Source organism: Pongo abelii, chromosome 3 (genome assembly GCF_028885655.2).
Source record: "Pongo abelii isolate AG06213 chromosome 3, NHGRI_mPonAbe1-v2.0_pri, whole genome shotgun sequence".
NCBI classification, from domain to species: Eukaryota; Metazoa; Chordata; class Mammalia; order Primates; family Hominidae; genus Pongo; species Pongo abelii.
In genome coordinates, this window is record NC_071988.2 from 25,977,019 (window position 1) to 26,002,952 (window position 25,934).

Genomic DNA, 25,934 nt, shown 5'->3' on the forward strand with positions numbered 1-25,934 from the left:
TTTTTTTTATACATTCAAACTTAAGGAGTTGAAATTTCTAGTCCCTGGATGGATTTTCCACAAAAGAAGAGGGAGGTGGGCAGCCCTTTGAAGCTTTTAAACAGGCCCACTTTTCTTCTCCTTGCTGATATATGTCGTGTGGCATCTTTTTCTAAAGTAGGTGTTTTGTATACTTTAAGACTGAAAGTAGGTAATTCCTTTTTAGATAATCTCTTCAAGTGCTGTAGGGAACCCCTTGGCAGCTTCCTGCCTCATAACTCACAGACATTATGAATGTTTTTAAAATTAATTTCTAATTGACAAATATTAATTGTATATATTTATGGGTACAATGTTTTGAGCTATATGTACATTGTAGAACAATTCAACTGAGCTAACATATCTATTATCTCACTGACTTAACCTTTTTTGTAGTGAGAATGTTAAAAATCTATCTTTTTAGCAATTTTGAAATAGACATTAACTGTGGTTATCGTGAAGTACAATAGATCACTCAAACATATTCCTTCAGTCTAACAGTAATCTTGTACCCTTTGGTCAGCAACTTCCCTTTCCCCATCCCTCCCCCCATTCCCACTTACCAGCCTCTGGTAATCACCTTTATACTCTGTTTCTATGAGATGAACTTTTTTTTAGATTCTACATATGTGGGATCATACAATATTTGTCGTTCTATGCCTGGCTTATTTCACTTAGCCTAATGTCCTCCAGTTCCATCCATGTTGCAGTGAATGAAGAATTTCCTTCTTTTTTAAGGCTCTATACTATTCCACTGTGTGTATATACCCGATTTTCCTTATCCATTCATCTGTTGATGGACATTTAGTTTGCTTCCATATCTTGGCTATTGTAAATAATGCTGAAATGAACACGGGAGTGCAGATATCTCATTGACATACTGATTTCCATTCCTTTGGATATATACTCAGAAGTGGGATTGCTGGATCATATGATAATCCTATTCCTAGTTTATTAGGAACCTCCATACTACTTTCCAAAATGGGTATATTAATTTACATTTCCACTAACAGTATACCAGGGTTTCCTTTTCTCCACATCCTCATCAACACGTATTCGTCTTTTTGATAATAGTCATCATTTTCTCATCATTTTCAATTATGATGATCTTTACTTTAGCTCCATCACAATTCTAGTCCTCTTTTTACGGAAAATGTCAACATTCCTACTGCTTCAGCACCTGTCAGTTATCATGTGATCAATAATATTCATGTAACACCTCAAATTAAGCAGTATAGAGCAAACATATCCTATTTAATAATATAAACGACTCACCCCCACGCCCTCTGTACTGGGCTTCAGCGGGCAAAGTTAACTTGCTTCTGTTGAGTGGCTTTTAAAAAACTATGTTAGTTAAATCTGGAGTTTTTAACTTCCTACCCTGGATGCAAGACACTTAAAAAGGCTTCCTTCCTCTGCTCCCAGAGAAAGCAGCAATAAATTTTCCACCTTCACTACACCACTTGAGGATTATTTCATACTTTATTGGGTTTAGGGACAAGGGTCTTGCTAATGAGTTACTTCCACGGTGTCACTTTTATTCCTAGTGCTTTATTAAACAATTTGAGGACCCCATTTTTATGCTAGGGCTTCATTGATCGAATGGAGCCATCACATTATCTATATCACTTTAGAGGTGTTTCCAAAGTTGTCAGCACCTCGAGTCCCTTGCTAGCGTTTGTAGAGTCAGCGGGAAAACTCGGTACCTAACAGGGTTTCCACCAAAGGCAGCTCTCCTAGGGGCTTCACCATCAAGAGCAAGCGAACCACGCTGGACCACCCTGCTGGGTCAGTCCCGACATTCCAGGGCCACGCGGGGAAGTCAAAGACGGGAAGCAGACGATCAGCGGGAGGGCGAGGCGCCGGAATTCCCCACTTCTATACCTCCACCCCTACTACCGCCCCACGCCCACCGCCCTCCTCACTGACAGCCCGCCGCGCCCGCCCACGCGGTGACGTCATCTCGCGGCGGCCGGGCGCCCCGCCCACAGAGTGGGAGCCGGAAGCCGGGCGGGCCGCGGCTCGCGGCGTCCCGGAACCCAGCAGCCTGAGAACTCGCGCACCTGGGGGAAGCCGGCAGGAGGCAGTGGGCATGCGCGGGGCTGCGGTGGCGCAGGCGCCCTGCCGCGCCCGCCGGTCGGGAACCGGTTCTCCGAGTCCGAGCTGGCGGCGCGCTGTGGGCTGTGCGGGAGCGAGGGGAGAAGAGGGAGATAGGGAGCCCGACTCTTGGGAAGGGCAGGCTTGTCTCTGGGATGGGGAGGAGCCGGTGCACGGATCCTGCTGTGCGTCTGTGCAGGGCGCGCCCAGTAGTTTGGGATTTGCAAGAAAATGCAATCAAACAACATGGGCAAAGTGCGATGCGTTTATCCTAAGGCAAGAACACGCTTAGAATGCACGCCCAGAGCCAGTTCTCCCCAAGGGATGGCAACGCATCTGTGTGCCGGGCTCCGCGCAAGGGCTTTCCCTGTTTATTCTCCCGCTGCCGCTAACAACCTTGTGGGGCGGGCATGGTTGGATCCCCAATTTAAAAGTGGGGAAACTGAGGACAGATTAACCTGTCTGCACGTAACACAGCTGAAAAGTGGTGGAACTGCTATTTCTTTCAGGTTTGCCTGATTCTAGAGCTCAATGCTGCCCATCAGGTGTTTGAAGTCATGATTTGGTGAAAATGGGACAGTGAAGACGTTCTGAAAAAAAAAAAGGCATATCATGAGGTTTGGACATTGAGAGGTATAGGCTGGCTGTAGGAGTCGGGTAAGTGCCAAGGCAAAGGGCCTCAGGGTAGATTTTGAATGGGATTTGGCGACAGGGAAGGAGAGAAAGCTTTGGGGTGGTGAGAACAAGGGAAAGGAAAGGGAAAACAAAAGCGTGGAGGTGGGAAAGGAAACCTGGGGAGAAAGGTAAGCGATTGCCTCATTTGGAGTCTTATGTTTGGCTTGCAAATAGAAGCATATATAATTCTAGAGTTGGGCTTTTCTTGCCAAGGAATGGATTTTCTCCTTCTGTTCTTAGGTTTATACTGTGATGCACAGTGACACGTACCTCTCTCTGTTCAGCAAGGTGCATTCCGGCTATTCATTTAACAGCTGGAAACTTCTATACCTGTGGCAAAGATGATCTGCGGTGGAGGGTTTATTCCTGGCCCCTGGCCTGCCTGGCCTTGGTCTTTTTAGTGCTTGCCGGATCCCTAGTTCCTTTCCGGTTCCAGTAGTGAGAGGAATAAACACTTATAACTCCAATCCAATACACTCTCAATGTCAACGCCCTCCCTATCTTTAAAAGAAGAAAAAAATTCTAAATCATCTTTGTTTAAAGACTCCTGGCCCCTGTGATTTGTTAATTTGTTCGTGGTTTTATACAGTTACTGCTGTAACAGTTTGCACTACACCATTTAGCAACTGATTACTACCTATTAGCCTCTAATTGTTTAATGGGTGTAAATTTTATCTCCTTAAAAAGATTGTAAGATGCCTTAGTCATGGGACTGTGCTGTTTATCTCATAGCCCTGACTGCTGACTTAATTGGCTTTTTCAAGTGTTTCTCTTGCCTAACCCTCACCACTCAGTACCCTGCCTGGCACTTACTAGGTACTCAGTAAACATTTAATAAATGAAATGCCTCCTGGAGAGCAGGAACAAGCTTGTTATTTATATTGTTCTGGTCCCCCAGCAGAATTATCTTCTCTGGTGGGCACTCAGCACTCTGGTGTGACTTCATCGCTGTGCCTTTCAGCAGGGGAAATATAATCTCCCGGTTGCCCTATAAGGAATTGCCACCTGAACACTATGCCCACAAGAAGTCTGCTGAGAAATAACTGTTGATAGATTGACTTAGCCTCAAAGACATCCTTGATTCTTTTCTAAAGTGTGCATCTGCCCTTCCACAATAAACGATATTTGTGGTTATCTTGGCCAGGCTACCTAAGAAATACTTTAGGAGAATGTAATTTGAGTATCTTCTTGGCTTGAGAAAGCAAGCAAACAAACCAATAAGCAGAATCAAACCAACAAAACCCAATGGCAAAAGGATCTTCGTGTTTAATAACCCTATCTGCAAATTTTAAACAATTTTGTGCCCCTGGGAGAAAGAATGCCTCTTTGCGTGTGAATTTCCAGGGCTTTTAATTTATAGTGACATTACATTCAACACTTCCTTTTAAATTTGAAGGGAGGTGGCCTTAAAAATATGCTGGCAACTAGTTTGGATGAGAAAGATTCCGGTTCTTTATTTATTCAAACCAATTAGACCAGGTCTGAACAGGATTTACAACACAGAGCAGATCTCGGGTGCACAAGAGCTTTGCTTCATTCCAGGTTGGCGAAAACAAGTCAAGTCTACATCATTATTCTGTCAGCCGGTTCAGGATACAGCACAGAGTCGATGGGATGGGATGGGGGTGGAAGGTGATGAGTTCAGGTAAATGTCTGTACCTAGGAGAGTCAGAGGCTAGAATAAATTTTCTTAAATAGGCCTTTTCAGTGGCTGCTAAATCTCGCTCATTTCCCATGAATTAGCTGTGGGATATTGGGGACAACTTCACATTTCTGGGCCTTCGTCTCCTCATTCGTAAAATGGGGATACGATAATCTTGGAGTTATAGCATGCAAATGTGTGAAACGGTTAGAGCAATGCCTGGTACACTCACACATAGCACGCGCTTTGTGAAATGTTTGGCAAGTAAATAAAACGCTAAGCTATGCTAACCGCGTCTAAACAGCCAGCCACTTGTAAGCCCCACCTATATTGAAATTACGGGGACGCTGCTGTTTTCTGATTGCAAGATTTTCCTGATCCATGCAATTACTTTCGCTGCCCTCCACGAGGCTGAAACTCGCCCTCAGGATGTGGGACCTCTGGATTCTTCTCTCCGCCCCCTTGTAGCCCCCCACTCCCCCTCGCGGTGGTATCGTGAATGAGGGAGGGGTACACGTCCCTCTTCTTCCCCGCCCCCTATCTTCCCGGCTCGCTAAAGCATTAGCAACCGCCCCGCGGTACTACCGTCCGTCCAGGAACGCCTCCGGGGCGGGGCTGGGATGCCGCGCACGCGCAATACAGCAGCGCCGCGCCTGCGCCGTGGAGGGCGTGAGGGAGGCGGGGGATTGGTATGCGAGCGAATGTGCGAGGGGAGGGAGGCGTCCCGGCGGAGCGTGGTACTACGAACAGCGCCGGCCGGAGGGGGCGGGGGGATGCGCCGCGGCGGCGGCGGCGGCGCGGGCGCTGGGGCTGGTGTTTGGCGGCGCCAGAGCAGCGGATCCCGGTCTCGCCGCAGCAGCAGCGCGGGTGTTGTGCACCGCCTGAAGACGCCGTACCTTTCTACCCCCCCACCTTTTTTTTTTTTTTTAAATAACCGGAACCAATGAACGCAGCCGGGATCAGAGCTCCGGAGGCCGCCGGTGCCGATGGGACCAGGCTGGCGCCCGGCGGGAGCCCGCGTCTGAGGCGGCGGGGGCGGCCGGAGGAGTCGCCGGCGGCGGTGGCGGCGCCTCGCGGAGCGGGCGAGCTGCAGGCGGCCGGGGCGCCGCTGCGCTTTCACCCGGCTCCTCCTCGGCGCCCTCATCCCGCCTCGACTCTTGGCCCAGCCTGGGGCTGGCTGCGGCGGCGGCGGCGCTGGGCTGCGTTGCTGGTGCTCGGGCTGTTGGTAGCCGGAGCGGCGGACGGATGCGAGCTGGTGCCCCGGCACCTCCGCGGGCGGCGGGCGACTGGCTCTGTCGCAACTGCCGCCTCCTCTCCCGCCGCGGCGGCCGGCGATAGCCCGGCGCTCATGACAGGTGAGGGGCCGGGGGGCGGCGGGCGGGGCTCGGCCGGCAGCGGTGGGACCCCCATCCCGTGCAGAGGCCAGCATCTCCGCCGGACGTCCGCTATTCCACGGCCCCGGCCAGAGCGCGATGCGGAGCCCTGGCTGCTGCTTCGTCGCGGTCCCCTGCACTCCGGACGTCTTCCCTTTTCACCCCGACACCCCGCCCTCGCCGAGCCTCTCGACGGCACTGATTCCCCTCCCTTCAGTCGGGCTCTCCGATCTTCCAAGCTAAGCAATGCGGTGGTTTCTCTTTCGTGTTGCAGAAGTGCCAGCAGGGTCTGCAGGGGACTGGGCTGATTTTTTTTTTTTTTTTTTTGAAGCTGCTAGAAAAAGTCAGCAGCGGCATTGCGGTATTGAGTCTATCTCTGGTGCTGCTTTTGCAAATGCAGCTGGCAGCGAGTCTCACCGGTTCAAAGCCCCGCTTGAGCACAACGTCCCAGGGGAGCCTGCTAATGGGGATTCTTTGAGAGCCATAATACCTAGTGATATTAGTGGTTCCGTGTTAGTATGCAGAAATGCCTAAGTTTACTGTGCATTTTTTGCGGGGTGGAAGGAGGCCGTTTTAAGTGATGGAAAGTGTTTTTGGTGATGGGAGCATCAGTGGGTGACAAAGCGTGCAGAAACCTCAGCAGGTAACCAGAAATTATACCTAAAATTTGCAAAGTGCAGCATACTTGGGGCTTGCAGCTAGCAGCACAGTTCTGATAGACTGCACCAGCACCTTTTTTTTTTTTTTATATAGAACGTTCTCGTAATTGAAAACTTGGAAACGTGTTTTGTAAGGTTAAGTGCAGAATTGTATCCTTTTTTAAAGCCTTCCGGTGTTATGTACAACTGATCAGTTGGGGTTTAAGTAAAAGTTATGATATAAGGACCCTGAAATGATTTCTTTGGGAAAAGTAATGGAGCTAAAATAATGATTTTTTTTTTTTTTTTTTTTAGTATTTCACTTATTTTTAAAGTAGAGCTGTAGATTTCCTACAATAATTGTAAGACTAAAAAGTTTAAAGTGGCAGAAGATGACCCGTGATTAATTTAACCAAAATGATAGTCCAGCGGGCGTCTGGAAGTTACTAACAGCTTCTCTGACAAGTGCTCAGAAACTGTATTCTTTAAAGCCAAGCAGTTTCTCTGGGTTCTATGATAGGATATTTACTATTCTAGAGAGAAGAAGGATGTTGGTAAACTTTAAAAGCTTTGGAGGATGTAGAGTATAGAACATAATGGTCAGCATGTTTAACTTACCCTGAAGCATATCAAGCCCTATTAAATGGAACTTGATACATCAAACCTACCAATTGGGTAACTGGGATAAAGTGATTATAGAATAATCAGTATTAGGAGCATAGTACAGTTTGAGTGAGAAGATAGGTCAGACAGCTTTATGCTTGAATAGTATTTATTCTCCAAATAAAAATGTGGCAAGTAACAGTATAGTGAAGAATAGTGATTATTAGGAAAGTTGATAGATAAGACTATAATTTGAAGATTTAATGCCTCATGCAGAAAGGGAAGGAGCAGAAATATTTAGGCTTCTAGAAGGTATAAGTGGTTCTAGGTTTCTCGAATAGAATGATTTGGTTAATACATAATTGGCTAATGCTCTGTCAAAAAGTAATTGGTAAAAAGGCAAGCAATTCAGAAAATTTAGTATTTACTGACTGCTAATAAGTATATTTTATACTGTGTAGATCACATCAAGAAAATTGCTCAGATGGAATTTTAATAAGCCATTTACAATCCTTTTTAAGACTTAAATTTCTCTATACTTGTTTAAGGCGTTGGGGGAAAAGGTGATTCTTACTGGAAAAAAATCCGATGATTGAATCCCACACAAAATGAGTTTGTGCCATAGGGCTTTAAAATAAGTTTGCTAGAAGAATACCCTGGAATTATTTCTAATGTTCTTTTACTTTCCTTTTGTCAGAATATTGATTTTTAACAAGTTAAACATTTCCACTTAAAGTTTAAATCATAAAACTACACAATATACAAATTAAATTGTTATTTTAATAAGTTTATGTAAATACAGTCAATAGCACCCATATCTTGGTAAAGGTAAATTGAAAATCTATGATGAAGTTAGAAAATATTGAAAATTTCTTTGAACTATATGACCTCTATAGGGCTCTTTCCCATTCTTAAGAGTGTATGAATAGTGCTTTCTTTTATGGTTCTATTTGTAAATGTTATGCAAAGCCTAGAACCTAATTTATTAGCATTAGTGTACACTTCAGGAAGTAAAACCGTAGACTGAGTTTACAAAATACTGTGGTGTGGTGTCATATTCTAGGCAGCGTTAATGGATAGAGATGGAGTAGAGCATCAGTAATAAGAGAACTAAACCTCACGTGAATTTTGAAAATTGAAAATTTTTGAAAGCATTCTGAGAGAAGAATTGGTCTCTTTGGCTCCTGATTAAAGTTGTGATTTAGCTGTGAGTATTCTTAATAGCTCTGCAAAATGACAGCCAAAATCACTTTTCTGTTTTCCTCTCGAGATTGGCATTTTTAATACTTACCTTTAGAAGCTCCGTAAGAGTTAGCCTTTGACTAATAAAATGTATAAAACATTCTTTTTCACTGCAGCTTGCCTCTCAAGTGTTTTACTTGAGGGATTTAGTGTACTTTAAGGGTAAATTGCCTTTAAATTATCCTGTGTTTATTTGCTCAAATAAACTGTTACTGCTCAAAACTATACAGATCATCCAAATAAACAGACCCATTGTCATAATGAATACAGGTTTATATTTTCTTTTCCTTTTAAATATTACCTTTTCAGAATTCAGTGTACAAATGTTTTTGATGAGACGGAACCAATATTCATAACATTATATAGTAAGGGTTTTAAATTACATATACAGCACTTATATATTTAGAGCACTTACTTTGAAAGTGATTGAAATTTAAAGCAAGTTAGGGATAGGTGACTGAGAGCTTGGTGATTGTATTCTAAAGCAGTGCTTTAATAACTCAAAACAATACTTTTTTTTTTTTCCTTCTTTGCCTAACAGATGAATTGATCCCGGTAGGGAGTGACCGATCTCATCCAGATAGGGTCCCTGAGAAATAGCTTATGAAAGGGAAACAAACAAAAAAATGCCGAGTAATTGAAACATTACATTATTTCTTATGGAATTAATTTTCAGAATTTTTAAAAACAAATTTTAACTGAAAATATTTGCCTCTATCCTTTTAAAGAATGAATTAAAGTAACATTCTTTAGTGCCTCTGTGAAAGTTTTATCTTAACTGTAATACCATTTCACTGATTTGGCATGTTATTAGAAATATACATATATAAAAACATGTCTCTTAGAAGTATTAAAATCTCAATTAAGATTTAATATATTCTTAGTTCAACATATGATACCACATATAATACCATTTAGAATGGCTACTTTACCCAGTACTGTTACACACATCGGTGTTGTGGGGCTTTCATTAATTTAGATGGAAATATCTCAAATTAGCATGATTGTCATTGGCAAAATGTGAAACTGAACTTTTAATGAGATCAGTTGTATTCCTTATTTATTTTTATTAGTAGTTGGTTTGCCTGTGGGATATATATGTTGCTTTCAGTAATATTTTACGAATAACTTACACATGTTAGTGTTTCCATTGTGACTGTAGACTCAAAGTGGATTCAGATAGCCTGAGAGACCTTTGTTCCTCTTGTGACGTTGCTCTTTCTGAACTTCCTAAAGCCATCATTTACTATATCCTCTTTCTCTTTCCCCTTTAGTATCATTACCAGTGCTTTTCTTCACCAGTCTTTGGTCATTGCTGTAGTTGTATTATTGTTGCTAACTACAAGATTAAAGAATCTCTTCATATCTGTTTGATCTAGTCGATTCTGAACATTTAAGAATTGGTAGTAATCTAATTGGTCTGGAAACATTGCATCCCTTGGTACTCTTAAGAATATCATGGCAGAACTGGCCTCTGTTGGGAATCTCATAGCACAGGAAGCATTCAGAGGGCCAGTTAGAAAAGTGGATCCAAGATTTAGCTTCCTTTTATGCAAAAGGAGGACACGGGATGATTTAGCTTGCCAAAGGCTTGCTTTGTGGCTGGATACATGCTAGTATTTTCAGATTAATTTAGGCCTTTTTGCGTAATGGTATCAAGGATTTTTGATAGTGGCCTAATCATTGATGATAATTGTGGTGTGAACACTTTCACAATGATTGTCGGACATCTGCATTTATGTAATATGATAGTTAATGTATATATTGGCGAAGCTAATACTAAAACTAACTGCTAATAATATGGATAATAAGCCATTTTTTGACATTTACTGGAGTTTGGACTTTACCTTGTTAAGATCTACCTAGGAATTTACTTCTGAATTGATCAGATTTTATTAACTAAATAATTATTAAGTACCAGCAGAATAACACAAAAGAGAAGTTGGAAAGAATTAAAGAATAAGATGTAGATCTGACCATTTTGTACTCAGACTAGGTAATAATAGGCACATTTATTAAACTATTCCTATGTGTTAGTATTGTGCTAAGTGCTTTTTATATTATACATCACTGTTTTTGATTCTGAGACTAATACTGTTAGATAGCTACTTTTTTTTTCCTTGTAACTTTTATTTTAGATTCATTTTAGATTCCAACTTTTATTTTAGATTCATGTGCAGGTTCATTGCCTGGGTTTGTTGCGTGATATTGAGATTTTAGTTACCAATGATCCCGTCACCCAGGTACTGAGAGCATAGTACTCAATAGTTTTTCAACCCTTACCCCTCCTCTTACCTCCCCCACAAGTAGTCCTCAGTTTCTATTGTTGCTGTCTTTATCTTCATATAGTAGATTAGGAAACATGCTAGATGATCTTAAGTAACTTGCCCAAGCTCACATCTAGTAGGTAGCAGAGTTAGAGATTGACCAGGGTTTCTCTGGTTCCAAAGCTTGGATTCTTAGCTGGTATGTTGTATGCATCCTTATACAAACAATATGTGATGGATTGTGATTAGCACCACAAGGGACTGCAAAGTGTAGGAGAAAGGAAGAGGTTGTTAGAGAGTATTACCTGGAGGAGGGCAGGATTTGAGCTGGACCTTGATGTATAGGTAGGACTTCTTGTGGAGATAAGTGAAAAGGCTTTCTGGGAGGAGGCATATGCAAGAATAGGGGGTAAATACTTTTCTTTAGAGTTAAGTATAAGGTATATATAGAGTAGTGGGGAATGCAAGAAGAAAGAAGGTTGGGGCCAAATTATCAAGAGCTTTACAATTCCCTAGTGTATTCAGTATGTATCAAAATGTCAGCACATTTAAAACTGGGGTACTCGGCTGTATACTGGGAAGAATGAGACATCCAGGACAAATATGATACCTTTTCTTGGCATATCCATTTTATTAGATTATTTGAGAGATATAAAACTATTTGAAGGTTTCTAAATATGCACGTTAGGGAAAATGTAAATATATTTTAATTTTTAAGGTAAAAGGCATTTTGAACTTTCAGAGTGTTTTGTTAATAAACTCTTGAAGTTGCAAATCTATATCCTGTCATTAGGAGGTGAGAGGCATTGTGGTTTTTGAAGATGGGGGTGACATGTCCTTTGTGTTTGAGAAAGCTAATTCTGGGTGGATGGCAATGAGGAGATAACAGAGATAAGGATGTCAGTTAGGAAACTATTTAGAAGGAGAGGTCTTGAGAATTCTAATTATGGAGTGGCTGTGAAAATGTTTAGATGAAATTTTATAAAATCGGCTTTATTCTTAGCTTAGAAAGGAATCTGGCTATTTATATGAAGTCTAAGAAATAAAAATTACCTTTAGCATTAAGCATACAGAATTTATAGAATGATTTAAATTAGTATAAGCCCTTGAAAAATCCAAGAAGAAACACACTATTTGTGATAGAGAATCTTCATTATTTCAAATGTGCCCATTTCTTAATATAAAGATTAGTTTTTTAAAAAATATAATTGGGCTTATGTGATGATTTACAAAGTTGTCGACAGAAAAACAGTTGCAAATGTATTTGCCAGTTGTTTGACAAATAAAACCAAAAAACTTTTGATATCCAAAGACAATATATTTGCTATAAAATGCTTATATAAAGCTTTTAGAATTCCATGTATAAAAAGGATAAGTGTTGCCAGATTAAACTAAAGTTATAAATCAAGAGTCAAAGTCTCCCCTGACCCCTTAGCTATGAATAACAATATTTCAGACTACTGGCATATTACTTGTTTCAATATTAACTTCTGAATTTCATTGTTGTGTGAATTTCAAGCTTAATCTATAGATGATGATTTCTAATGCCAAATCTAAAAGGTTTGTTCTGTTCTTTAGCTATCTAGATCTTTATATTAGTATACATTGGATAGTCAGTCTTTCTTGACACTGTCCAATTCTACCTTCTGTAACTTTTCCTTGACTAGTTTCATTGTTGCTGATTTTAAGGGTGGTTCCCTCTTAAGTCTCTGTTCTCAGCCTCCTGTTCCTCTAGTCTAGCTGAACATTTCCTCCTCGGAGAACTTCATTACTAGGAAAGTTCTAAATTGGGGATAGGGAACCCCAAGCCAATGACTGATTTGATTTTTGGCTTTATTTCCTTTGGCCCTTGGTGTGATATAGCACAAGCATCATGGCTGCTGTCCCGAGAGTAATTTCCTTTCTACTAGGCTTTGTCAGCCATATCCTTTAAAGTGAAACAATTTCAGGATTAAGGCTAGGAGCAGTTGCAGAATGTTTAATAATGTCTATTCAGTGCTTTCATAAGATAGTGGTAACTGCCCTCCAGTACACACAGGCTGATTGGAGCCACAGAGCCTGGCAAGCGCAGTTTACTTGGACCAACATTCATCTCAGAGCCCAAGTACCTGTATCTGTCCAAGTGTTTCTTTTTGCATATGGATTTGTTTTTATGTGTGTTTATGGATCCTGACCTCTGTGTAACTTTTTTTCTCTAGTCATTTTCATTTTCTCTTCCTCTTTTTGATCTTCCTAAACTTGACATTATATGGAACTGAAACACCTCAAAAACTATTTTATTGAATTAAGTGCTGGGATTTTAATTTAAAAAATGCTTGAAATGAATATCTCATTTATGTGATTACAGAATACTAAACAGCCTTATCATAAGCAGCCTCATCAAAACCCCCTAGGATAGTGAAAGTGATTTGTAGTTTCTTACAATATTCTCAATAAGTAAAAAGGCTTTTTAAACCCTTGTTTGAAGTTTTTGTCTCCTGCTCAGCACACTGCAAGTTGCACAGGCCCATGTTTTCTATTACTGTAATTTTTTTTCTTTTTTAAAAAATCTGATGTTGGATAACTAGATAATCCGCCTTCTTTATTCCTGTTTTCCAGCAATAAATCTCTAACCTTTTCGTTAACGACGTATATGTAATTTTTGCTCTGTTTCCCCGATGCCTTGAACCATTGTCATGTTTAGCTCTTATTTCTGCTTTGCCACACATATTCAGACTGTATTAATCCTCGGCGTTTCTTTCTTCTGGGTACCACATTAAGAAAGAAAAGCTAAAGTGCAATTGTAGGTACCCCTGGCTATTTTTGAATTTGCATTTGTAACTATACCCTCTGATGTTTATTCTGTGTTTGTTTGGGGTCATACGCTGTAGCTTATGCCTGTAATCCCAGCACTTTTCGAGGCCAAGATGGGCAGATCACTTGAGCCCAGGAGTTCGAGACCAGTCTGGGCAACACGGTGAAATCCCATCTTCTCAAAAAATACAAAAAAATTAGCTAGGCGTGGTGATGTGCACCTGTATTCCTGGCTACTCAGGAGGCTGAAATGGGAGAATCACCTGAGCCTGTGGGAAGTTAAGTCTGCAGCAAGCCCTGATCAGGCCACTGCACTCTGGCCTGGACGGCGGAGTGAGACCCTGTCTCCAAAAAAAAAAAAAGGAAGAAAAAAGTTTGTTTGGTTCTAGGTCTGTTACATATGGGTCCTAAAAAGAACTATAGAGGGTTAAAGTGAGAAAGCCAGTCGTTGGTGAATATGTCTGTGTGTGCATAGAGTTTTAAACATTATTTAGTGACTGTTTTGTGCCAGCTATGGTATGAGTAACTAGAAATATAAAGATGCTGAAATTGACTATTTAAAAACATTTATGTATTTATTTATTTTTAGAGATGTAGTCTCACTCTGTTGCCCAGGCTGGAGTGCAGTGGCATGATCATAGCTCACTGCAGCCTCAAACTCAATCAATCTTCCCGCCTCAGCCTCCCAGGCTGTGAGGCACCACAGATGGCTAATTAAAAAAAACTTTTTAAAATGTAAACCTGAAAATTGCCTGAGAGTGGATTGCATAATCTAAAAATATGAAAATATGTATAAATATTTTGTTTCTTAAAAGGCCACTACTGTGGTAGCTTATCTAGTATCCTTGCTACATTTACTGAAAATATCTGTTAGAGATATCTGCACTGCTATGTTCTTTTCAGCATTTTTCACAATAGCCAAGATATGGAAACAACCTAAACGTTCATCAATGAATGCATAAAGAAAATGTGATACATACGCACTTGCACCATGAAATATTATTCAGCATTAAAAAAGAAGAAAATCCTGCCATTTGTGGCAACATGGATGAACGTGGAGGACATTATGCTAAGTGAAATAATGCGGACATAGAGAGACAAATACTGCATGGAATCTGAAAATATCAAACTTACAGAGTAGAATGGTGGTTACCAGGGGCTAGGGAAAGGAGTAAATGGAGAGGTGTTGAAACTTCAAGAACAAAGATTCAGTTATGCAACATAAATAAGTTTGGAGATCTAATGTACAACAGTATGACTGTAGTTAATAGTATCACATACTGTACTTGAAATTTGTGAAGAGGGTAGACCTTAAGAGTTCTTAACATACCAAAAAAAAAAAAAAGGTAAGGATGTGATGTGATGGATTATGTGAATTAGCTTCATTGTGGTGAATATTTCATAATGTATGCATATATCAAATCAAATTGTATACCTTAAATATATCTACTTTTTGTCATTATGCCTTACTGAAGTTATAACAAAATATATATTAGAATATTTAATGGAAGTTTTTGTTATACATTTGCAGTATTAAAAAATAAGTCTCCCCCCTTCTTTGGAACAAAGTATAATTATAAATAACTATAGTTTAAAAAAATTTTAACTGATATAGGATAGATGTACATGTTTTCAGGTATCATTCCTTTTTCACTCTTTTGTATACTTTATTAAGAAACAAGCAAGCAAATGAAAAATTTCAGTGAGTCCTATGTGTCAGACACCAGTTGGGTGTTTGGAATTTCAAGATCAGTAAGATATTCACCCTACCTTGTAGTCTACTAGAAGGCATACCCACTTAAAGGGTGATGATACATTGTGATAAGGGTAAAAGGGCCTAAGGCTATGTGCTGTATTTTACTGAATTACAAAGATGGAGTTACTAATTTTGATGTGGAGATGCAGGTTATTAGTAGGTTATTAGTGAATCCTTTTTTGTTTTCTTTTTTTAAATATCCAGAGTAGAAGTATGTGCCGAGAATGTATGAGTTTGTCAGATAGAGAAAGGCATGGTGGAAAACCATAGGTGTGAAGTGAGGAAGCTGGGTGGGGAGTGAGATTATTATAGGCATTGACATTTGAGAATGCTAAATATGGTTGTGAATTACCAAATACCCAGGATGACAGAGTCAATGCTGGGCCTGTTCGCAGTGCAGCATCATCCATATTTGCATGTGGGATTTAAATTTTTGCCAGGCATTTTGTATGTTTCATCCAATTTAATCTTTAGAGAATCCCTGTGAGGTTATCTCCATGAGTTAGTACATATAACAGAAATTTAGGATTGCTCTCAAATAGTTTGTACTTTAAAAATCCCCCCGTGCCAAGGATCTTTATGTTAAAGCATAAGGTATATATGGAGTTGAATCAGGAAATGAGGCTGGAGAAGTACCAGATATAAACATTGTGATTAATGTTACATTCTAGATCTTTATTGTCCAGTGGCCTTATGAGTTTCTCCTTCATTTATTTTTGGTAAATAACAAAATTTTGCTATTAAATATTGTGAAATCTTGGAATATGACTCCTATAAAATATATCTGAGGCCCAGTAATTTGTCCTTTTTAAAATTAAACTTTGACTCGGTTTGTTCAGTTTGACTCGGGTTTTCGATAAGTGCGTAATTTCTGTTTGTGCTTTGTTTTCATAAATATAAGGATGACGGAATGTAATTTTTAAGAAGCATAGCATCTTATATCTTGAACTTTTATCTGGCCCATAAGTCTGTTTTCACCCTTTTTTTGTTTTGTTTTGTTTTGTTTTTTTTTTTTGGTAGAGACAGAGTCTGAGTATGTTGCCCAGGGCTGATCTCAAATTCCTGGGCTTAGGCAATCCTCCCACCTCGCCCCGCAAAGTGCTTAGATTATGAGTGTGAGCCACCATGCCTGGCCTGTTTCCACTTTTGTATAGTGTGATGAAGAGCATAGCCTCTAGACTAGGGCAGGATTTCCTGAGTTTGAATCCTAGTCTGACAGTGGTTTTGTAATTTTGGGTAGATGATTTAGTCTGTTAGTGCCTAAATTTCCTTATCTCTAAAATGGGATGCAAAGAATAAATGAATTACTCTGTGTGTGCTTAGAATAGAGCCTGGCAAGGGTAAGTATTCAGGTATTATTGACTTACCATTATTCTTTTTATCGTAGATACAGAGGTAGGATAGTTGTAGAAATATGCTTTGATTTATTGAGTGTTATTAAGATATTTTATGTTGCATTTAAAAAAGTATGAAGACATAGTTTGAGGTAGTTAGTTGATCTAAATAACCGGACCACGAGTGGTCCGAGATTAGTTAAAACTGTAAGTATGAAGCTAAGTATAGACAGTGACATTGAGAAGCAGCATGATATTAAAAAAAAAATTAGTTGTATCATAAGCCTGAGTCATTTTGTACCTTTATTATTTTATATGATTTAAAGATTTAAAGCATTTTGCAGTTGAAATGTTAGACTTTAAAATCTTTAATTTCTGAGTTTAAAGGTTTACTATAAAAAATTTAGAACATACTGAAAAGTAAATATAGAAAATACATCTACTTCAACAGCTAAAAATAACAAAGATAATATCAAAATTTTGTTTTTTATAATCTTTTATAGATATGTATGCATATTGATATATTTAATAATAGGCTCATAGAGTGATTTTTTAAAAATGTGAAATTAGTAAATATTTGAATGCCAAGTATATTACAAGCATATGATAAGTATTGGGGACACAAAGATGAATGAGATTGAGGTTTTTGTTCTATGAAGCTTGCATTTCAGTTGGGAAGATAGAAAATACAAATACTATTTTGAGTTGTGAGAAATGCTATTAAGGAACAAAAGACATAAAATAGAAAATAATGTGGGGCACTTTTTAATTTAGGTAGGCTAGTTAGAGAAGGTCTCATTTAAGGTGGCATCTTGAAGGACAATAAAGAGCCAAGTCTGAAGAATTGGGGAATAGCATTCCACATGGACAAAGACTGTGAGGCAAGAAAGAATTGGAATTATTTGAAGAAGTGAAAGAGTATCATTTTGACCCAGCATCTTGAGGGAGGGGGAATGTTGGATGAGATCTGGCTATGGAAAAGGGAAGGGCTGGATGGTACAGAGCCTCATAGACCTTGTTACCTTGTTACCTTGTTTGGGTTTAATTCGGAGGATAACAGGCCAGGTGTGGTGGCTCACACCTGTAATCCCAACACTTTGGGAGGCCGAGGCGGGTGGATCACCTGAGGTCAGGAGTTGAAGCCCAGCCTGGCCAACATGGCGAAACCCCATCTCTACAAAAATACAATGATTAGCCAGGCATGATGGTGGGTGCCTGTAATCCCAGCTACTCGGGAGGCTGAGGCAGGAAACTCGCTTGAACCCTGGAGGTGGAGGTTGCAGTGAGCTGAGATCGTGCCATTGCACTCCACTCCAGCCTGGGTGACAGAGTGAGACTCCGTCTTTAAAAAAAAAATAAATAAAAGTTCTTTCTGTTCTCATCGCTACTGTGTTAGTTCTGAACTAAATCATTTTGGCTAGATGTGGCCAGAGCAGGGGGGCTCTGGGTCCCTTGTTAGGTCCTTGTTAGCAGTGGCCCAGGGTTACTATGACTCCTTTGTCCAGGAAGCTCATGGGGAAGCACAGACATACTTGGGTGTGAAGTTTTGGTGATCAGACAGGGCTTGTTTCCTGCAGGGCGTTTCCTGCAGGGCACTTCCTCAGTCATGAATGAGAGAGACGCTCATGTCACCACTCTCTTCTGCCATAATGGCTTCGTCCAGCTCTTGGGACAGCTTCTGGAGATGCTGAATTTCTGCCTCCACAGGCTCTAGGTCGTTGTCAGACTCACTGGGAGAGCAGAGGGGCTCTGTCAAGGGGTAAGGGGCTCTAGAAGGCAGACTCCCGCCTCAACCGCCGTAGTGGGTGGGTACGTGAACCCATCCGGGCAGAGAGGCAGTGATGCTCCTTCTCCCAGGGGTCTGCGGCTGAGTGGACACGCGCGCCTCCAGAGAGCTGGGTGCTCTTCTGGCTCAGGCTGTGAGCCGGGGATCCACTGCTCTTCTGTTCACCTCTCTTCCTCCTCCTGGCCTTCACCTGAGTCTCCACCAGCCACTTGGTGTCAGGACTCCTGGATTCTCTGGGACTTGGCACCTGAGGTACTCTTAGCTGAGCGAGCTGCAGCCTGGAGGCTCTGCTGCCCTGGCTCAGGGGTTTCCAAGTGTTTGCTGGAGGGGTCTCCCCAGAGATTGAGGTTGACGGCTGTCAGGGGCAGCCTCCTTTGGAACTGTCTGCACAGGGAACCTAGGGCTGCGGCAGGGGTCTCCTGGATGGCTGGCCACAGGCTGCAGCTCCTTGTTGTCCTTGAGCTGTTCCTGGTACTGGAGAGTTCTCCAGCGCACAGAGGCCCCTACACCCTGCCACCGAGAAGCCATCTGCCTGCCCAAGAGTCTTGTCTGACCACTAGGCCCCAGCATCCCCAACGTCCGCCCGACGCCAAGTACTGTAAAGTACTTTTAGGAAGAACTGTGGCACATCTTTATTGGTGACTGGTAACTTCTAGTGGACAAATGTTATAGGATCAGCTTTCAGTTCTTCATTTACATAAACCGAGCAGTTATTGTTAATATATTACTCATTTTGCTTAAGTATGAGCTCTCCTCTTTTAATGGATAATTTCATATCTTTTCGAGTTTAGGGAAATAAAAGAATGGGATTATTTAAAAGTTTACAATTATATTTGATTTATAGTCTCACAGATTTTAAGAACATTAAAAAAGTACTGGTTAATATCAAATTGGAAGTAGTAAAATCAATAAGTATTAGGCATAGACTGTGAAGTTACATCGTGCCACTTAGTTGTGGAGGATATTTATTAAACAAATGTTTGAATGTCTGCTGCGTGCTAGACAGCAGACACTTTTTAGGTGCCAGAGAAGTAGGAGAAAACTAAACTAATGAAGTTGCTGCTGTCATAATTTTACTTTTAATGCTGTGGTTATTTGTTGGGCAAATGTAGTTTTGCTACATGCAGTATGTGATCTTAGAATAAAATTGGCAGCTTCTTCGTATTATGATTGCTACGCATTCCAGTACTCACTAGTTTGCAGATTCCTTTAATTGAAGCTGAATGGCATATTGGTTTTGTTTATTAATCTTTTGACTCATAGTATCAGTTATACAATTCACAATGATAAATCTCTTTCAGTTTTGTATATGGATATACAAAGCATATCCATATTCTTAACTTACTATCAAGTTTAACTTAGTGTAATAGACCTAAAATTAGAAATGAGATCTATTAACTCCTGGTTTTGTGTTATTTTTGCCATACGCTATGTAGTATTTTTTATGAGATCTGTTTAAAAATCTTATAGAAATATGCACATATGCTGGTCCTCTGAATGTAACCAAACTTATATATGAATAATCTATGATGAGTTGTTTAAACGTGTTTATAAAATTATCTGGTAACTTTTATAGTGTACTAAAAATTTAGTTTTACATTTTGAAGTCTTTAAGTTTGTTTTCAAGCAGGTGGCTGGTAGTCATGATAGATTCATCATAAGCCCTAAATATGTTAATAATTAGGATTATTTTTTCTTTATATTCTAGATTAGTAAAGGAGTAAGAAGCCTGTATGTGTCTCAGGCCTCTAATTTATAATGTAACAACGTGAGAACAGACTCTGTAGGAATGAAAAGATAATAAGTCTTTGTATTTTGTCAGTCTTCAAGATTTCTAGATAAATGGGAGCTGTTTTTAGTTAAATACAAATTCCCAAGCAAGACATGATATATTTATAGACAATTCCTTTCTAATTATTATGGGGATGTTCTTGAAAAATCTCATACTAGCAGAATTTCAAATTGAAAAACAGACCTTTGGGAAAAATAGGCTTCAGAGAATCTGTAGCCCCACAAAAGCCCTTATTAATATTTATATTTGCTAAAAGAAAGTACCATAGTAATCATTTGCGTGTTCTGAATTAGTAATTCAGAAAAGTTAGTTTCCATTTATCATCCTTTTATTATTAGGAAGAGTTCAGTATTTCCTTCTGTAGCTTATGAGATGTTTGAAAACCCATTTTCGCTTGTAGTATATAGTATGTACACAAAAGAGCATATTAGTGGCTCAGTATCCAGTCCATGGAAAAGCTAGATGTCTTGTTTTTGTTACTTGGAATTGTTGATTCACGCATCTTAGGGGTCCACACAGTCTCAGATATGTTGATTGATTTGGATGAATCAAATGGAAAAGGTTTGGGGTAAACTTATTTAAGAAGTCTTTAATTTCTCCACTACTATGGATGAAACCACTTCAGTAACAGGGTATTGGTAAAATTAGAATTCTTCCTGTAGAGCATTTATATTAAGACATGAGGATGTTAGACAGTCTCTCCTGGCTCTGTTCCCACCACTTAGGTAGGTCTTTGGATCATAGCACTTCCCACTTTTGAGTCACAGGAATACACTTTTAAAGCCAAGTGGACTTTACCTAGGTTTCCTTTAACTCAGGGTTGCATTTTAAAAGTCTTAAAACTCGCTCTGCCTTGCTTTACTCTTATCAATCTCTAGATCCCTTCTTTTTTCCAGTTACTCTAACATAAAAATTCTCACAATAGTGGAAATGAGAAACCATAAATAAATTTGTGGGTATTAGAATTTTCACAAAGTGGAATTATCATCTAGAGGATTTACTAAATTTATATATAATAGTTGTTTTTGTAACTCATAACCAAATGCCTTTATTTAATGTACTTGCTGAAAATTGACAGTTTTTTGGCCAAAGCAATATAGTCAGTGTCTTCATTGGTTTAGTGGCTTTTGGCAGAAAACTATAGTATGTGTTTAATTATTGGATTATACTTTACAGTTCAAGTTTTTTCTGTCTCTTATTGTCTTTTTTTTCTGTTTTAGACCATTTGAGTTTATTTTCATGTGGAGATGGTAAATAGAATGTCATCTTTTTATAGGTGATAGAAAATATTTTTACAATATCTGTTACATATGTACTTTCCAATAGTTATTTCAAGCTATATTTTTTTGTATTAACCTTTTGCTTTGACTTGCTTGATTTAAGGTAACTATAACTTAACCAATTTTAAGAGGGCTTTCTGACCTCTTTGGATCTTGGTTGTCTTTTGTTAATTTTGGAAAATCTTAGCTATTATCTTTTCAGATAATTATTTTTTCCTTTGCTTTCTCTATTCTCCCTTTGGGACACCAATTAAGTATATGTTAGACTGTTTGATAATGGTGTTCCCTTATGGTTTCTTTATTTTAAAAAACACCCCTCCCCTTTTTTTTCTGTTTCAGTTTGGATGACTTCTGTTGACCTAAGTTCATGAAGAATCCTGTCAAAGGGATTCACCATCTTTGATAAATTCTTATTTTTAATTTTAGCATTGCCATTTGACTCTCTTATAGTTTTCGTATCCCTGCTAAAATTTCCTATCTGTTCTTATGTTGTCCAGATCCTTTAACATATTAATCTTTTCCTTTGCCTCTTTTAACATATTTATGAATTATAGTTATTTTAGCATCTCTGATTAGTTCCAACATCTGGGTAATCTCTGTTTGATTCTGTTGTTTGCTTTATCTCTTGACGATGGGTTGTTTTTTTTTTTTCTTCTTGAAATGTGTCATACTTTTTGAATGATAGAAGAACCTGTGTCTAGAAATGAGTATACCTCCTCTGTCACACTTAGTATGGTAGGTTGAGTTAGTTTTGTCACTGCTTGGGCTGGGTATGGCTCTGGTGTACTGTCATCACCTTCAGTGCACCACAGACCTAAATTTCTCTGGCGGCGAGTTGCTGTTATTTTGTGCTTTGGATGGACTGAGTGGTGTTCCTGCTTGCTATGGTTTGAATATTTGTCCTCTCCAAAACTCCTGTGGAAATTTAATTGCCCTTGTAACAGTCCTGAGAAATGGGACCTTTAAGAGGTGCTTAGGCCATGAGGGCTCTGCCCTCATAGGTGGGATTAATGTTGTTATAAAATATAGGGCAAGCATGGCTCCCTTTTGTATCTTTCTCTTTGCCCATCTGCCATGTAGTGACACAGCAAGAAGGCTGTCACTAGATGCTGGTGTCTTCCTCTTGGACTTCCCACCCTCCAGAACAGTGAGGAAATATAAATGGATTGCTGTTCCTTATAAATTACACTGTCTCAGATATTCTGTTATGGCTGCACAAAGGGACTAAGACACTGCTCTGTTGGCATCTATCAGCAACATCCTGTTATATAGTGGATTCTTTTTTATATGTGCTAGGTTTGTGATGGGGGTGGAGAAGTTCTTGATTTTCCTGGTCTACCGACCTCAGTCTTAGGTAGGGCCCGTAAGCCTGAGTCTTGAGAGTAGAACCTTTTTGATCGTCCCTTCTCCCCCTATCTTTTCCCTCTCATGGCAGCCAAATTTTGCCTTGTGACTGAGGTAGTACTTGGGACAGAGAGTTTTCTGTCCTTCCCCTAGCAGTAGTATACTTCTGATTAGTTTTGGTATGGGATCATGGGTCAGGAGGGTCTCTGTGTCCTTGAAGCATAGTAGGCTTTTACTTCTATCTCTCCTGTAGGAGCAGTGGATCTTTGCCTGGGCCTTGCGGGTGGGAGAGGTAATTACCTGCTTCTCCTAGTCTGTAATTGTCTCTCAGACTCTGACTAATCCTGATTTTTGGCATATCTCTTTTTCCTTTCCTTCCAGGTTTTGTGTTCTGTTCTCTTATTTAGCCACTCACTTGTATTCCACATCTGTATTAGTTCATTTTCACACTGCTATGAAGATACTACCTGAGACTGGATAATTTATAAACAAAAGGGGTTTAATTGACTCACACTTCCACCTGGCTTGGGAGGTCTCAGGAAACTTACAATCATGGCAGAAGGCGAAAGGGAAGCAAGGCACATCTTACATGGTGGCAGGAGAGAGAGAGCAAGAGCAAGGAAGTGCCACGCTTAAAACTGTCGGCTCTCATGAGAACTCCCTCACTATCATGAGAACAGCATGGGGGAAACTACCCCTGTGGGCCAGTCACCTCCCATCAGGATCCTCCCTCCACACATGAGAATTACAATTGGAGGTCAGATTTGGGTGGGGACACAGAGCCAAACCTTATCACCATCTAACTTTTGACTTTATTTTAATATTTTCTTGCTGCTTTGTCTCCCCTGTTGTGTGCTCTTTTTGTATTGCATTCAGATTGACTCATCAGCCTGTAAGTAGGCCAGTAAACTTTTCAATTACTTTTGTGACTCAGAAACTTACCTATAATTCTAGTTAATCTACTTGACTATGTAGTTACTTAATTATGTAATCGACATGACAGCATAGATCTTTCATTTTTGTATAATTTGTACCAAAAATCTCTAATGAGGATTTCATGGTTTCACTTAGTTGATTTCACAATCTAACGGTTGTGAAACTGTTAATCTTTTTTTCACCTGCCTGCGGTGAAGAGTGCATAGTTTTGTAGAAGGATTATGGGATTGAGTCAGGTGACCTGGGATATTATACCATTTCTTTTATCTGCTTGTCTATTCAACTACAAAACATTTATTGAATACCTTTTTTATTCTGAGTGGTGAGATATTATTACTATGAATTCTGATAGCTTTACACAGTCATTGTGTTAAGTGTTTTTCATAGGTTCACATTTAGTTCTCCCAACAACTCTATGAGAGAAGTAGGTATTATTTGTAGTAATTATTTGAGGAAACCGAAGGACTGTATAAGTATCATGCCCATTATCTCATAGATAGTAAAGAGAAGCAAGCCTTCCACAAACATTAGTAATATTCCATCTCATGGATACTTCATAATATATGTAACTATTCCTTGTTATTAGAAACACACTTTAAGTTTTAGCTTTGTAAGTAATGATTCAGCCAGAGTCCTAAGAGGTATACTTGATTGTTCTGGGCCCTCATCGCCCACATTCTGACCTCCTGCCAGTAAATACTATAGGTTCTAGCCACCACGTGTCTTGAGTTTCTCTGCTTTTTTCTATTTTCATTGCCATCACTCTGGTCTAGGCTACCATTCCCTCTTACTGGGATTCCTGCAGTACCTTCCTAACTTCTTGTTATCATTCTTTGCCTTCTGCAGTCTAATCTCAGAAGTACACATAAGATAATTTTCTCCCCCCCCCCTTTAGAGGCTTATGTAATTATGATAGAATAGAAACGTTTTATGCTGGCCTGCAAATTGCTGCATGATCTGGCCCCTGTCAACCTGTGTAGCTTCATCTGTTTTTACCATTTCCATCTACCCAGCTTCCTTTCTGCTGCTGGAGTATGTGAAACTCTTTCTCTGTTTCTGGGCCCTGGCACTTGAGGTTTCCCACATCTTGATTGTTCCTTCTCATCTTTTTGCATGTCTGGATGCAGTATATTTTTGGTTTTATATTTTTCTCAGGACTTTTTTTGGTGACTTCCTATAGGAGCAGGCTCTGTCTTTGCTGTCCCTGATAAACATACACAGTATTTTGTTAATTTCCTTTATAATACTTATAACCAGAAATTACATTTTAATATGCTTATTAACTTGTTATCTATACTATCCACAGAAATATAAGCTGTAAAAGGATTGGGCCCTTGTACTCATGTAGTATCTAGATAGTACACAGTGTCTCATAGGTACTCCATAAAACTTTTTGGATGAATGCCTTGGTTCATACCTTTTGTGCATAAACCTTCATATATATATATATATATATATATATATAATTTTCTTTTTCCTAAGGATAGACAGCCAAATTAGAATTAAGCTAGGGGAAATATTTAATGCATTTTTAAACCAGATACGGTAACTTAAATGTTTTAGAAGTGATTTTTTTCAAAGATCTTAGAATTCTTAAAATCGGTACTTTGTTATTTTTATTTTATTCTTTTTTTATATACATAGGTTCTCTTATTTTGAACTTGGAAAATATATACAAGTGTAGACAAGAGAATAAAACTAATTTTACTCTTCAGAAAGAACCATTTTGGTATTGTTCTTTTTTATATGTATATGTAGTAGTAGTATTTTATGTAGTTGTGCTATGTTCTGAATGTGTGTGTCTCCTCAAAATTTATATGTTGAAACCTAACCCTCAAGGTGATGGTGGTACTAAGAGGTATAGCGTTTGGGAAGTGATTAGGTCATAAGGACAAAACCCTTATGAATGGGATTAGTGCCCTTATAAAAGAGGCCAGACAGGGCTGGGCGCGGTGGCTCATGCCGGTAATCCCAGTTCTTTGGGAGGCCGAGGCAGGCGGATCATCTGAGGTCAGGAGTTTGAGACCAGCCTGGCCAATATGGTGACACCCCGTCTTTACTAAAAATACAAAAATTAGCCCGGTGTGGTGGTGCATGTCTGTAGTCCCAGCTACTGAGGCTGAGGCAGAATAATGGCTTGAACTCTGGAGGCAGAGGTTGCGGTGAGCCAAGATTGCACCGCTGCACTCTAGCCTGGGCGACACAGTGAGACTTCATCTCAAAAAAAAAAAAAAAAAGCCACTTTTGCCCTTCCCTTCTGTCATGTAAGGATATAGCAACAAGGTGCCACCTGTAAAGCAAGACAGCCCTTACCAGACACTGAATCTGCTGGTGCCTTTATCTTGGACTTCCCACCCT

The 25,934-nt window shown here is 39.8% G+C and overlaps 1 protein-coding gene and 1 pseudogene across 3 annotated transcripts in view; one reads left to right on the forward strand and one right to left on the reverse strand.

Annotated features, from left to right (window-relative positions):
• The first annotated feature begins 2,651 nt into the window (after positions 1-2,651).
• STIM2 (stromal interaction molecule 2) overlaps positions 2,652-25,934 on the forward strand; it is a 163,278-nt gene continuing 139,995 nt past the window's right edge. Inside the window, exon 1 of one of the 3 annotated variants that reach the window (XM_054553805.2) lies at positions 2,652-2,772. Coding sequence is in view for 2 of the 3 variants with exons in the window: in XM_054553804.2 (XP_054409779.1) it covers positions 5,376-5,787 (412 nt within the window). In the remaining variant the exon portion in view is untranslated. Of the gene's footprint in view, positions 2,773-5,209; positions 5,788-25,934 lie in introns of those variants that run through there. The other 2 variants (XM_054553804.2, XM_024246345.3) reach the window with 2 other exon arrangements.
• On the reverse strand, positions 18,039-18,752 carry LOC100446189 (protein PIMREG-like; annotated as a pseudogene).